The sequence below is a fragment of the Acipenser ruthenus genome, chromosome 47 (genome assembly GCF_902713425.1).
Source record: "Acipenser ruthenus chromosome 47, fAciRut3.2 maternal haplotype, whole genome shotgun sequence".
In the NCBI taxonomy this organism is placed as follows: domain Eukaryota; kingdom Metazoa; phylum Chordata; class Actinopteri; order Acipenseriformes; family Acipenseridae; genus Acipenser; species Acipenser ruthenus.
In genome coordinates, this window is record NC_081235.1 from 3,996,059 (window position 1) to 4,010,872 (window position 14,814).

A 14,814-nucleotide genomic window follows, 5' to 3' on the forward strand; every position below is an offset into this window, starting at 1 on the left:
TTTAACAATATACCCCGAGGGATTTGAGATGTATTTTGGTGTAGCTAACCCTTAATATGTTGCTGGGGTTGACCCTGCTTTGCTTCTTGAGTTTTCAATTCAAACGCACAACAAATCAGAACAGAAGCAGCAGTGGGATGTTCTAATGAATTTGCACGATATAAAAACCATATAAAAACCATGGCTATATGTTAAGAATATATTCATGAATATATGTGGAAAAAAATGCCTTTAATATTCAAATAGAATGCAATATACTCTAATTGCGGGTTATTTCATAAACTAGGCTACTCAGAAATAGCTCCGGATCACACGACTCAACTAGTTGACGTTAGGATGCACGAGTTTGCATCATTCTCATCAGCACCGTGCAGAGGACATGGAAGGGCAGGGGCTTAAGGGCTATGATATCGTTTATTTATTTGTTTACATTATTTTAACACGGTGAGGCAAACCCAAGTGTCCCACACCGCCACCTGCTGGCGAGAAGCTTAATTTTTTCCTGCACATCAGGGCGACCCAACCCTTTGACGAGAGAGAGAGAGAGAGAGGAGGGATTCAAGCGAACTCAAGGGGAACGAAATCCAGACAGCATCCATCCACAAACGAAGGAGCGACCAGCCCCATTCAAACCTTCATGGGCTTACTGTGGCTGCACTCCTTGATACAGTCGACTCTGTTTGGAAATGAGGTGAGCTCATTTAAACCCGTGTATTTATTGCTGCAGTATATGAAAGGGCAATGATACGGCTTTGTGTTTTTGCGTCGGCGGTACGAGGTGCAGGTGCAAGCTTCTGTGTGCGTCTGCTGTAAACCCCAATGTGAATATTAATTAAACAGAACCGGGGAGTCCGTGTCTCTAGGCTTGCAAGCAGGAGGGATGCTAAACGGGTATTGTTCGAGTGCTTCTTGATGGGAAATCGTATTCCTTCCAGTCCACAGATTTGAATCATTTCTCAGTAGGGTGTAAAACCCTATTCCGTTAGGGCTGTGCATGCTGGCATTGGGTGGTGACTTGAGCGTATCATGCTGCTGTTTATCACGGAGCGCTGTCCGTGCCGCCCTTGGGGATAGGACAGGTACACGGTGTTGTGTCCTTTCTCTCATTCGGGTCCGTGGTTTTCATGCGTTCGACTTTTCAAGCTGTCGGTTGGGTTGTCATTATTCTCCCTTGCGTGTCTATACAGTGGCCTCTATATAGCACAGTATCAGAGATATTGAGTGAAATGGAGTTGATAAAGAATCGGTTTAGCTGCTACTGAGAGAAATCCTCTATCAGTTCAGGACTGACAAATTATTATAGTGGAGAGCGGGTCTGTACATGCCTGTATATGAACTGGATTTACTGTCTATACATACATGCAAATATACACAGATTTACTAACTTGTTCTTCATATCATTGTTTGTGATTATTATTATTATTATTATTATTATTATTATTATTATTATTATTATTATTAATAGTGCTATGGCATTTTATATATGCACATATATACATGTTCATTGAAATAATAAGAATAATGTTATATTGATCTGGTTATATTCTTATTAGAATAACATGGTAGCTTGATAGTTAGATCCTACTATATAAAAACATATTATCATTTATATAACATAGATTGATATTTATGATATTGTACTGGGGTGGGTCTATATCATATCTCACATTTTAATATTGATCTGGTTAAATATTTCTTGAATAAGATCATAGTCGTTTGTCATAAAAAAATCCTGCATTTCTTTCGCTATTGCTAAAGATGAAAGATTTGTGATCTAGAACATTAGATACTGGAATGGTTCTTCACTGTGCAGACAGAAACGGACAAGAGCAAGGTAACGGTATTTATTATGAGCAGCCCTGGTTCCTGTTAACATCGGGCCAGGTCGGGTAGCCTGGATTGTGAAGGAGCCCTGCCTGACACTACATTAAACAGACCTGCCCTGATAGCAGGCTGGCCTGGATTAGTGAGAGATCTGGACAGCATGCAGGGAGGAGGGGTGGGTTTGGATTCGAGCTGCACGGAGGTGTGGGCTGCTTGCTCTAAAATGGAGATGCCGGAAGAGGCTCCAGTGAATCACGTCCGTAACTATAAAACACTCACCGGTGTAAAATATAGAAATGCTGAAAGATGCTGAATAAATTCAATGAATACAATAAATACACTAAATAACCAACACTTTGACTGGAAGTCAGTGAAGACGTTGAAAAAGACGAGTGGAACCCCTTTTTGTCAGTTGTTTTTGGCTCCAGTGTGAGAGATGGAGAGCACAGCGCAGCTGTTGAATTGTCTTGTAATTGCGTGCTGTCTGTATGATACAGTTTACAGGCCCAGAATCTGTCTGTGAGTCTCGCTCGCTCGCTATCTACAGTGAAGCGGTCTGTATGATGACCTGTCCTGAGCAGAATGCTCCTCAGTCAGGATCACAGCAAAGGATTTTGTTATTTTATAGTCCCCATTGAAAATAGGCACCTACATGGTAAAAATGTGGAGACAGCAGTGTGGAGTAGTGGTTAGGGCTCTGGACTCTTGACCGGAAGGTCGTGGGTTCAATCCCCGGTGGGGACACTGCTGCTGTACCCTTGAGCAAGGTACTTTACCTAGATTGCTCCAGTAAAAACCCAACTGTATAAATGGGTAATTGTATGTAAAAATAATGTGATATCTTGTAACCATTGTAAGTCGCCCTGGATAAGGGCGTCTGCTAAGAAATAAATAATAATAATAATAATAAAAACAATAACTGCCTGAGATCTTCATCACACTTTATCATGGACCCCTCCTCTCCTATATGTCTCTCACATTGCATTGGGGTCTGATCCAATAAACTGCTGATTTGATAGAAGCTTTTAATATGTATGAGATTCTGCGCCCCTCTGTGTGTGTGTCTGCGGGTTAGTGGAGAGTCTGTGATATAGAACCATTTAGACAGGTATGCAGCCTCACATCCTGATAGGTTAGTTATTGTGTGTACAGCACGGTTAGGAATAAACGGTCTGTCATTTGAAATACAAATCATTGAAAAGGAATTGCTAGGGTTAGTCGTCTTGGTCCAGAGATAAAAACAGAAGCAACAATGTTGGTGTTAGCGCCTCCTATCTGACTAACATGTAACTTCAATAGCTTTCATGGTCTCATCATCAAAGTGAGTTTGCAAAAGACACGGAAGTTGATTTTTATCGAGTTGTACCCCGCAGGGATAAACCACAGCTGGATGTTTTTTTGACTATTTTACAGCACCAGGGAATGGTCATGGATTGCATCAACCACTTATTTCTGATCCTGGGATCATGCAATCAAGAGTGACCCTCCAGTGCTGTAAAATGCTCTAAAAATCAACTGTGACTTGTCAGGCTGAGGCTTGATCAAATGAAGCCCATCGTGTAAATGTTTAAAAAGAAATCTGAACTTCAAATACAGCAGCTGAATGTTCATCATGTTCATTTAGAAGAAATGAAATTAGATAGTGTGCAATTATCTAGACAGAAGAATAAAGGAGAATGAATGGATAAACAAACTCAATACTGTAATGCCTGAAGGATTACATAGAAAAGAATGGATTGTTGCTTCATTAACTATGTAGTAAACAACATCACAAACACATTAATAGATTTAAATGGAAAGAAGTGGAGTTACCATGGCATCAAAAGTACCTCCACTGTTTGTTTTTAAACACACTTTTCCCTTGACAAAGATATGTTAAACATTCAGCAACATGAGAAGTTGGCTCTTTTTTGAACAAAAACTATTACAGAAATAACAGAACATTCAAAGATTAAAACCAAGCAGAGCGGAAGTTGTCGAATGCATCGCAGTAGAGCAGAATGAAGGCTTCTTGTTTTTGATGCGTTGATGAGAAGCACATGGGTGCAGTATTGATTACAGTGGCTCATTGCTGCTTGCTTCACTGGGTCTGGCATTCAGAGACTGGCTGGCTTCTTTGTCAGTCAGAAGCGTGCCTCAGCAGCAGAGCAGCGAGGCTGACTCGAGTCACAGTCATCGTGGGGGGGGGTGGCCTTTCCCGAGAGCCCAGGCGCTGGCTGAAAGGGGCTTCGGGGGCCACAGCTCACACACAGCAATCTCATTCACTTATCAGTCTGTTCATTAAATGACAGATCACTGTGTAACACAACTGGTCTGAGGCCCGAACTGTTTCATTTCTAACGTTTGATAGATGAAATGGGAGCCGTATCAGTCCAGAGACGATAGACAAAGAGAAGGAGAGGTGATATCTTTTATTGGACTAACTAAACAATAATCAGAAGCTTTCAAGAACTCAACGGTCTCTTCTTCAGGTGAAAGTAGGAAAGAGAGATTGATGTTTACATTCAAAGGTGGCATCAGAACTTGAACAAAAAGAACTAATTTGGAATCCCTACAATTCTAATGCAAGGAAAAAAGCTGTGTAATAAACAATGACATTGTATATAAATACAAATACATATATACATACATAAACGTTTAAACTTTAGAATTAAGCCTGTTTCAACGGTTCAAATTTAACATATTAGAAATGTGTGTAAAAAAAACCAAAAAAAACAAATGCCAATCACAATACTTTTTATGATGCACTGCATTTGTATTTAGAAAAGACTGAAACGATATTGATTAGATAACTTTACACTGCCCACTGTGCAAGCACTACCTCTCTATCGGGTTGAACAGTGAGGTCACATTCTGAACATTAACGCAAGATCCCTGGTGTTGAAGAGATATTTTATACCATCGGCATTTTGAGAGTATTTCATTTCTTACCTTCTCCTTATATGTCTGTATCATATGTCTCTATTGCAAACTATTCCAGCAAAAAAAAAAAAATAATGATAATACCATTGAGAGATGGTATTTATTTACATCATCGAGCTGGATTTGTTTGAGTTTTAGGAAGTCAGAAAACACTGCAAGCGAAGTTTTAGTGTGTGTGCAGCATCTTTGTTTTGTAGTAGCGTAGCGTGCACGAGGGAAGGCAGCAGCAGGGCTGGTAGGTGACGTAATCTCACACGAAGACATAAGCCCGATATACGCTCCTTACAACAGAGTCGGCTCTTTTATACAGCGGTATCGGCGCTATGCTTTAGTGCGAGACGTCTCGGGTTTTGTGAAAACAATAAAATATGAATATAAAAAAAGAGATAAAGAGGCCTCAGTTGAAAGGATTGTTAATGCAATATGGTGAATGCAATGTACAATTTGCACAAGAAATACATACCAGTAGTATTTATTAAAGTTGAGTTCATTAAATAGTATTAGTGTGTTTAAACACATCATCAGAATGCTGCATTTTGACTGCATGTGCTTCTCCCTAAGACTACTGCTTGCAGTCTTTTCAAGCCCGTTCAACACATTAAATGGGATAGCTATTGTGGAGCTCAGTGATACATATATGCCTCAAGATCGATCCATTGGACAGACCATTTCCGCTCATCTTCTATCACATCAGTGTGCTGTTTTGAAATGTGCTTCACGAAATGAACAGAATAAACCAGCCTCTCCAAAATCACACGGAAACTAATTTGCTTGGCAGCTGACGTGTGTAGAACCGTTACCGTGGAGACAACCTATTGGGGATGCAACTTTTCCAGGTGTTTTAATGAAGCTACAACTGGGAAATGTGTCTTCTTTGGTTTAATGAAAGGGCCACCTGAAATCAACAATATTTACAGCATGTGTGTCTTGAGAGAGCAAAGGTGCTGTCTAATGATGGCTGTAAACATTATCAGGGAGATTCCAATGAAAGTGATGGTTGTCAGTAACCACAGATGTATTCACTTGTTTGAGGTTATCTTCTCACTATCCAGTCAAGCAGGCCCAGGAGTCTATCAAAATTAGATAGGCCTTTTGGGGCAGGGCTACAGGCCCGGTTGTCATAGAAACGGCAGTTCCAGGATGTTGACCCTGTGAACTCCTGGCTCCCCGGAGGTTTTGTCTTGATGGCAGAATCATTGGTGTTTGACAGTGTCTTGATTGGGTCTGGAGGAACGTGTCAGTCTGGGTTTTGGCCCACAGGCTTTTTTAAAATGAGATCTGCGGGCGCATTTAAATTGGGCAGCATTGATCTCTGCTAATTATCCAAATATGTGTGCAGGTCACAGATGCTGGGAGCTGATGAGAAATATCCCCTGATCCCCCAGGAGTCTTTCACACTGCTGTGTAGGGCAGAGGCATTCTGTCCACATGATAATTAACACATGGAGCTCAGCTGCTGGGATGAAGATCCTTTGATGTGTTGTGTTATTTCAGTGATGATTTGTTTTTAAGAGTAGTGCTGGAGGAGGTAAATGTTATGAATTCTGATTTTATTTGACCTTTGTAGAAAATGAAAGTGTATTTTTTTCACTTCCCAGATGCTTAAGTAAATCTATAGGCATCTCTCTCTCCTGCGGTAGTCTCCATGGTTGCCATAGTGAGGAAATGTTTTTATTAGACTAGTTCCATTTCAAATTGTGACACGATCAACGGCAGCCGAGCGATCTGATTGGTTAGAAAGGCTGTGATGGTGTATCCATGTTTTTACAGCCCCAATAGCTATCGAAACAGGTTTAATAAAAAGGGTAGACTATCATTTCTGGAAGAACAACTAGGGGAACTGGCAAGTATTCAAAGAGTTCTTATCATAAGGCAAAAGTCAGGCATGCGTCTTTGTAATTGGCTTGTCTGGAACTCCCAGTACGCTAAAGAACATAAGAAAAGTTCGGGAATGAGAAAAGGCCATTTGTCTCATCCCTTATCACACCTTTCTTCCCTACTGGGGGAACTCATTTCAAAGCACAGAATCTAGTCTTTTTTAATATTCTCAGTGTTTTAGATCCTACTACTTCACTTGGTAGGATATTCCATGCATTTATAACCCTGTGTAAAAAAATTTACTTTTACTCAGCTTCCACTTATGCCCTCTTGTTCTCTCTGTGCTACATTTGAAGTTGTATCTTGGGTTAACTTTATCTATAGTATTTTCTAGGCTGAAGAGATTTAATTATTTTAACCAGTCCTCATAGCTCATGTCATTGAGTCCTGGGATCAGCCTAGCTGCCCTTCTCTATACCGTCTCGAGTGCAATGATGTCTTTTTTGTAGTGAGGTGGTGTCTAACTGGGGCATTGTATAATATTAGCATAACCTCTCAGTGTAACAGTGGCTCTGCACTGAGCAGATGTTCAGGCTCCCTGTGCCCCTCCTGTCACACGCCTGTGATGGCAGGCTGACCAGAGCTCTGCACACACGGGTCTTTAAACTCTCCTGGATCCAGCTCCTATTACACAGAGCATTCCCAACCCTTCTGCTGTGACTCTCCTGGCCGTGTGACGAGCGTGACTCAGGACTTACGAGCTTGTGACGTTGGGCTGGGGAGGGAGAGCAGTGCCCTTTATTTAGTTATTTAGTTAGTTGCAGGAAAACTCTGTGATGTCCATTTAATATTCCCAAAGCTTAATTTAATCAAGGTTTACAATCAAACATGATCTTATTCATTAGTCCCTCCAGTCCAGGGCAGGCTTGAGGCATGGAGGCTGAACTGCTCCCTCCCTCACCCCCTAAGAGAAAGAGCGCTCCCTCCAGTCCAGGGCAGAGTGGTTGAGGCTCTGTATTTAGGCAGGGAGATGTGGATGCTGGTTTTGAAACATGTGTTAGGTTGTCGAAAAACCGCATCTAATTTTAATCAGGGTAAATTAGGCAGTGGAAATATGGGATGCAGTTTGTTTTTCTGGAGGGAGGAAAACTGAGAGAAGGTCACTTTGACAGAGAGAACGAGAGAGGCAGACAGGGAGGGAGAGGGAGAGAGGGAGAGAGAGAGTAACTGTTATATAACTAACAACACATTGAGGGAAAGTGATTTCAAATCTGATAAGCTCTTGTTTGTTTTTCACTAAACTGAGCAGGAGGATGCCCGTCTGCCTTTTACATAGGTTTACTGGGCAATGAGTCTAACCTCTTTTCACCAGGTACATCAGCGTGTAACCATTAACCCTGTCCCCCCTGCAACACTCCTTGTGTTGTTCTTGGTGCTATTACTTACTCTGGGATGTTGCTTTCTTTAATTGCTAAAATTCATATTCTAAACATTTAACACTTGGAAAACATTTGAATTCACATATTCACATTTGCATTTCTTATATTCACTGGGGGCAGAGTGTTGCAGGGGGGCAGGTTAATGGCGACACTGTGGTGTACCGGCTGTACTTACAGTGAAGACATGTTTGAGAGCTCTAGAGAGGCAACAGAGCTGCTTTCATCTTCTTTAACTTCCCTAGGATGAAACAGACACAAAGCTTATCTCAACAACAAGAAGAATACATTTGTTTAGAGGACTTTCACAACCACACCCAGTTGCTTTTTAAAATGACATACGAGGGTGGCACTGTATTATATCTGAATTTAAATTATTGTACAAAAGATACCCATTGCCAACCAGTCACAACACCCAAACAAACAGAGCCCACATTTCTAATTAGTGTATTATGCAGAGCAGTAGCAGTTGAAATTCATAATTGCATGCTTGTGTGTTTACGATACTGCACAGCAATGCACGCGGTCGTTAATCTGTACAAAAAGTGTAGGGGGCTTTGGAGATTCATGGCATTTTGTTTGGCTGGTTCTAGACAGTTAAACCCTGACTAATGCATTATTGATGAGTTATAAATCCATGCTTTGGGGAATGATGAATTGGGGGAGTTATTGGTTTTTTAAATGAAGGTGGAGCAGCTGGGGTATGAATTGGGTCAGGAATTTAATTGGTTTGAATCCCTGTTTGTATATCAGCCATAACCTAACACACTTTGCAGTGGGACTACATTGTATAGAATTGCGGAATATCATTTTTATTTACTGTGGGGTTATTACAAGGCTGGATGACCACTGCACAGGATGTGTCCCAGTAAAAGTACATGTTCGTTTTTGAAAATGCAGGAATACAGGAAACATGCTAAGGTGTGTGTGTGTGTGTCTGTGTCTGTGTCTGTGTCTGTGTCTGTGTCTGTGTCTGTGTCTGTGTGTGTCTGTGTCAGTGTAGACAGCAGTCTTCCCACTGCTTGACAATGTTTTACCCCATCAGCAGAAGCAGGCTGCGTTGCCATGGTGACCAGTTTGAGAGAGAGCAGCAAGAGAATTCTGGAGAGTGTTGTTACGTTTTGAGGCAGTTGAATCGTGTAGATAGAGAAGCTGACAGATTAATTGACAGACAGTGCATGTGCTTTTTATTTGACCCAGGTTACGAATCTCCCATGATCCACTTCGACACAGTACCTGAGGTGAGGCCTTTTAACTGTCCTTGGCTATATGACACTCATGCCAAGGGGGTGTCTAATGGTGTTTTAATGATCCCAGTCTGTTAATGGTTACAAAGCCAGTTTACCGTAAGAATAGTTCTGCTTTGTTTATGCACGCTCCCTTGGAAAAAGAGATAAACGCAGCTGACCCTACGACAAAAAATATGAAACATGCGATAAGGCAACGTGACTTGCAGGTAAATCAAATGTCTTTATCGTTTTACTTTATTGTTACATCAATATTGGTTTCATATTTTTTTTTCAAAGACAATTATTTCTCCCTATTCAAGTCATTTTTAGTTCGCGTGACAAAACCAGATTCCCACTGCTGTTAACTGTACAGCCAGAGTGGGGATGACTGCTAAACAGAGTCCTGGAGCACTGGTACTTTAATGAGACAGATCTGAGGGAGAAAGGGGTTTCATTCACAGAGACTTTGTCTTGCAAACCTTCATCATTTACTGGTATGCTAGTTTGGCTTTTATTGCCCTTGCCACGGCCGCCACCTTTAGCAGCCAGGCTATTGGCTATTGCCAAGGCAACGAGCTGAGCCAGCCGAGCCGATTGGTTGGCAGCTCACGGCTGCAGTGATTTGTTTCCCTCCAGGGGAAGATTTGAACAGATTACCCAGCATGCTCAGATGTGCAGTGCAGCAACTAGGGCAGAACCGAAGAGCCAGGCTAGACAACAGAGTGAAAAGAATAATATAAAAATGAGTGCAGAGCCCTCTGCACGCAGCCTGGGCCTGGCATAGATGTGCCACTGAGATTGATGCTGTGCGCTCAGGCAGGCTTATGATTTCTGCTGTCGCAGAAGCTCGGCCTGGCTGTCTCGTTTATTTTACCTCTTGATCAAAAACCGCCAGCTGTGTTTAATCCCCTGGGTTTATTCCACTTGCTCTACCAGCCAAGCGCCAATTATTATTATTTATTTTTTTTGGTAACACTTTAGTTTAGGAATTCGTTATAAGTGATTATAAACACTCAATATACATGGTATTAATTATGATATTAACAAATATAGATATAGCTTATAACGGATATTTTTCAGGTCTGTACCTGTCTGTCTCACCAATTGAATGGGGCTGCTTTGCTTTCGCAAACAGTTATACACTTTTGCTATTATTTTATTTTTTTGTTGATATTGTTTATAATCACTTATACCTGCCTATATAAACTAAAGTGTTATCGTGTTTTTTATTTTATTTTTATTATTATTATTATTGAAATGTTGGAATGTATTTTCTATTATTTTGACCACAATATTTAAACTATTTTGTACTGAGCTATGTAAAAGATTAAAATATATACATATTATTATTATTATTATTATTATTATTATTATTATTATTATTATTATTATTATTATTGTTATTATTGAAGAAACAAGTTCTTGGGTAGGTGTCACATGCAGAAGAATAGTCGACAAGTCGAATACAAAAGTGATGAATCTCACGTCTCGCGATCTTGACGTGACTGTGAAGCTTACGGTTTCAGATGGGTTAAACTGCTGTCGCAGCTCCATATAAAAGACATTTCAGAACAGTTATAACATCATTCCCAGCAGTATTAACATGTTAAGAGTTAGCAGTCATTCTACCCCGAGTCTGGATCATGTAAAAATGCCCATTTTGATAACTTTTCTTTTCCATGTGTCCGAAGACCTAGACAAATAATGCGAGCATCATTTTAATTGACACTGTCGTCGTTGACATGATCTGTCGAGCACCCCCCTCCTTGGTCCATTTGGAATGATCCATGCCGACAGAAATCAATTCAACCTCCTGGGTTTGTTTTCAAACACACAAACACTTGAGAAAGGTATGCTAACCGTGTCAGTCAAGCCAATGAATGCTAGATTACTCTCACTGAGATTAATATGCATAGCTTTATACAGCATAGTTTTAGTTGTTAAAATTGAGAAAAAATAATATGTTCTGTCTCAAACTATTCTTCTGCCTGAAGTTACAGTTTACAGACTGTGTGTGTACATCATGGAATAGTATATGGACCAGACTGAAGAAATATTGAATCTAAAATAAATTGGCCTACTATACTTATTATGTAAATGAAACACTAGCACCTATTTTTTTGACAACAGTCAAACATTTAGGTTCACCCCTATCTTTAACACTGTTTTAAGCATGCAATCTGAATGTAGTTTCACCAAAATGGATTTGATCGTTTGTTTTATTGTATTCATGTTCTTCATTAAATACATAATGTTCACTTTGCTTGCCCCAAACTGTAATGCTCACTATGGCTGTTGAAACTGAATATTTGTCGGTGCCACTGTGTATAAAGATTTCAAGTAGATTAATAAAGGCTATGAAACCAGTGTGCCCCAGGAAAGGTTGCTTGCCGCATTGTTATTGACTGCCCCAAAAAAAGCTTTGCTCCCCTAATTGCTTGACCTCCCTTGTCCTGATTGCTGATCACAGGCCTCTACAGTATAGAGGTTGATTTGACAGTGACCTCTACTGCATTGGGTGTTGTCTCCGTTCTGAATGACACTCACAGCTGTACAATAGAGACAGCGACGCTCTGCTGTTAATTAACCCCCTCTCTTAGGCTGTGAGAGGTTCGGGGGCTAAACCGATTTGTAGGATCTAAACTGCATTTTTAAAAGCTTTCAGCATCCTAATCCTAGAGCAATTAGCTTCTAAACCCATTTCTGATAGCGGCTTCCCAGGAAAATAGCAGTTAATGTGTTTCAGTCACCTCTCAATCCCTTTCATTTTTTAATTTTTGGTTTTTTTTCTGAATGGTTGGGGGTGGTTGTTCATTCCCCCTCGGATTAATGAGTTTCGCTTCACTGTGTTCTCTAATGGATGTTAATGATATTCTGTGCTGATTAACCCAAAAACAAACACCTTGCCGAGCACAAAGACTTTACAGGAGGCAAAACAATGTGAAACAACCGCCATGACATTGTCAATAGGGCTTAGGGACAGGTGTGACGTGGCTAGTCTTCAAGGTGTTTAAATTGCTGCTTTGAAAAATCTACAGAGGGATGCTCAGCTACCAATCAATCCGACAGCAAACCCGGGCAGGAATGCATTTTAAGATGACAGGGAAAGGTTTAAAACAGGTGAACCACACAGCAGAATCCATGACAGCATTGATCACAGCCTGCAGTCTCGTCTCACAAGCCTTTTCGCAATCCTCAAATCACGCAGAATCTACACCCCAGTGTTCTGACGTTTCTTTGTATCAGTTTATATTGGATTGAAATGACTTCACGTTAATATTTAGCTATCGGTTTCAACCATTCTTATTGAACTTTATTTTCTAAAACAAATCTAACATAGGGTACTGTGTGAGATACAAGCTCATTTATACCCACTCAAGGTCACTGTGGCCAGCAAGCCCACTCATGACAAACCCACAGTCGTGGGCAACTACGAAAGGGTCTGCTGTTCATCATGACACATCAACAGTGTGTCTCTGATACAGAAGCACCTGCCAACTGAGCACTTGTCAGCCCGTCATCAAAGTTTGGCTTTTTTATATTTATCAGGCAGATTAATGAAAATATATATTCAAATGATTAGTCTTTATGTAAGGCAAAGCCCTGATATTGTCAGTGAGTTTGCTGCAAGGACTGTAATCTATCAGCGTGTCTGAAGGCTGCTGGGTGTGTGTCTGCAGGTGCTGGGTGAGCCGAGAATGACGAGCTCAGGGGCTTCGTACCAACAGCTGGTCCGGCAGGTAGAGGCGCTGAGGAAGGAGAACACTCACCTCCGGAGGGAGCTAGAGGACAACTCCAGCCACCTGTCCAAGCTGGAGAATGAGACCTCTGACATGAAGGTGAGCCAGTCTAGGGGTGGGAGGGGAACTCTATGGTTTCTTTTACAATTGATATAGTGAGGACAAGCATTTTTTATGTACTGCATCTGGAAAACCACTTATCCTATTGTGATGAAACTTGGTAATAACATTATTTGGCATTCCTTATTGAGACACTTCACCATCTGTATGTCACTCATATTTTAACATTTATCTAGAAAACCGCTTTTTAAATTGTGATGAAACGTGGTATTGATTGTTTTTCATAGCGTATTTGGCGTGTCAGATTGTGCTGTTCTGTACATGCTGTTGATATACACCAGGAACATTTCTGTCATACAGGTTTTGAATGGACAGCTGTAGCGGGGGATGAATGGCAGTGACATACTTGTATAGTTAATAATCACCCCTGGCAACAAATAATATGGATTGTGTGTGTGTGTGTGTGCTTACCAGTGTGTGTGTGTGCTTACCAGTGTGTGTGTGCGTGCCTGTGTGTGTGTGTGTGTGTGTGTGTGTGTGCGTGTCCTTACCAGTGTGTGTGTGCGTGCCTGTGTGTGTGTGTGTGTGTGTGTGTGTGTGTGGGCATGTATTACTATCATTCTGTGGACAAAATTTGAGAAAATGTCCCCACAAAGATAGTAACTCCTGAAAAAACAACATTGTGGGGACGTCCCCACTTTGTAAAACACCTTTTTAAGAACTAAATATGCCTTCAACAACAACAACAAAAAAGTGACAAAATATTTCGTTTCTTGTCGACTTTCACCCTGTGTGGAGTTTTGTCCGACTGGAGTTAGAAATAGTAAATAAAAAATATAGTGAGAGTCAATTAGAATTCCCCACAAATATATTATTATTATTATTATTATTTATTTCTTAGCAGACGCCCTTATCCAGGGCGACTTACAATTGTTACAAGATTTCACATTATACAGATATCACATTATTTTTACATACAATTACCCATTTATACAGTTGGGTTTTTATTAGAGCAATCTAGGTAAAGTACCTTGCTCAAGGGTACAACAGCAGTGTCCCCCACTGGGGATTAAACCCACGACCCTCCAGTCAAGAGTCCAGAGCCCTAACCACTACTCCACACTGCTGCAAATATAGGAGTGCAAACGTGTGTGTGTGATTGGTCGAGCGAGGTTCCAGCTGTCACTGCGCTGCCTCACAGAATTTAAAGTACCTGTAGCCATCTTCTTTACAGTAACTATAAAACCGAGTGACCAATTACCAGCAAAAAAATCCCAAAAGTAGTGAGCAGACATGCCGATTTGGATGAAGAACAATTAAATGATGGAATGATGAAAAATACCAACAAAAAAAAAATCACTGTCTTTCAGGACTGACTGAAACAAAAAACAAATTGTCTCAACTGTGGAAAATGCACATCTTAAGAAAATCTTTATAAAATAGAAAGAGATTTCTGTCGAGATGTAAGAAATGCTCACGGAGAAGAATATAACATTTCAAGCTACATTCGTCTCCCAGCTGGAATAACACACACTCCATTGAGACCCCTCTAGGATGAGATGCTTGTTAATGAAGTACAGCAGAGAGGCCCTGTGTGTGCACGTGGAGGGCTGGGGAGGTGATCAGTCATTGGGGGCATCGTGCAGATTGCAATTCATCTGAGTTGTACAGCATTACTACTAAGTATGCTTTGCATTCATGATTGATGGTGATAAAGCTACTTAGAAACGTATTATATACTAAAAACAAAATATACTTGTCGATATTAATGAACCCCGTAGTACC

General features: G+C 40.7%; 1 protein-coding gene across 2 annotated transcripts in view; it reads left to right on the top strand.

The window, feature by feature from the left end:
* Positions 1 to 453: 453 nt before the first annotated feature.
* The window catches only part of LOC117966228 (adenomatous polyposis coli protein 2-like), a 35,392-nt gene continuing 21,031 nt past the window's right edge, over positions 454 to 14,814 (top strand). For both annotated transcript variants that reach the window (XM_059014062.1, XM_059014063.1), the window contains exons 1-2: positions 454 to 691; positions 12,910 to 13,068. In XM_059014062.1, coding sequence (XP_058870045.1) covers positions 638 to 691; positions 12,910 to 13,068 — 213 coding nt within the window. In that variant the 5' untranslated portion in view covers positions 454 to 637. The remainder of the gene's footprint in view (positions 692 to 12,909; positions 13,069 to 14,814) is intronic.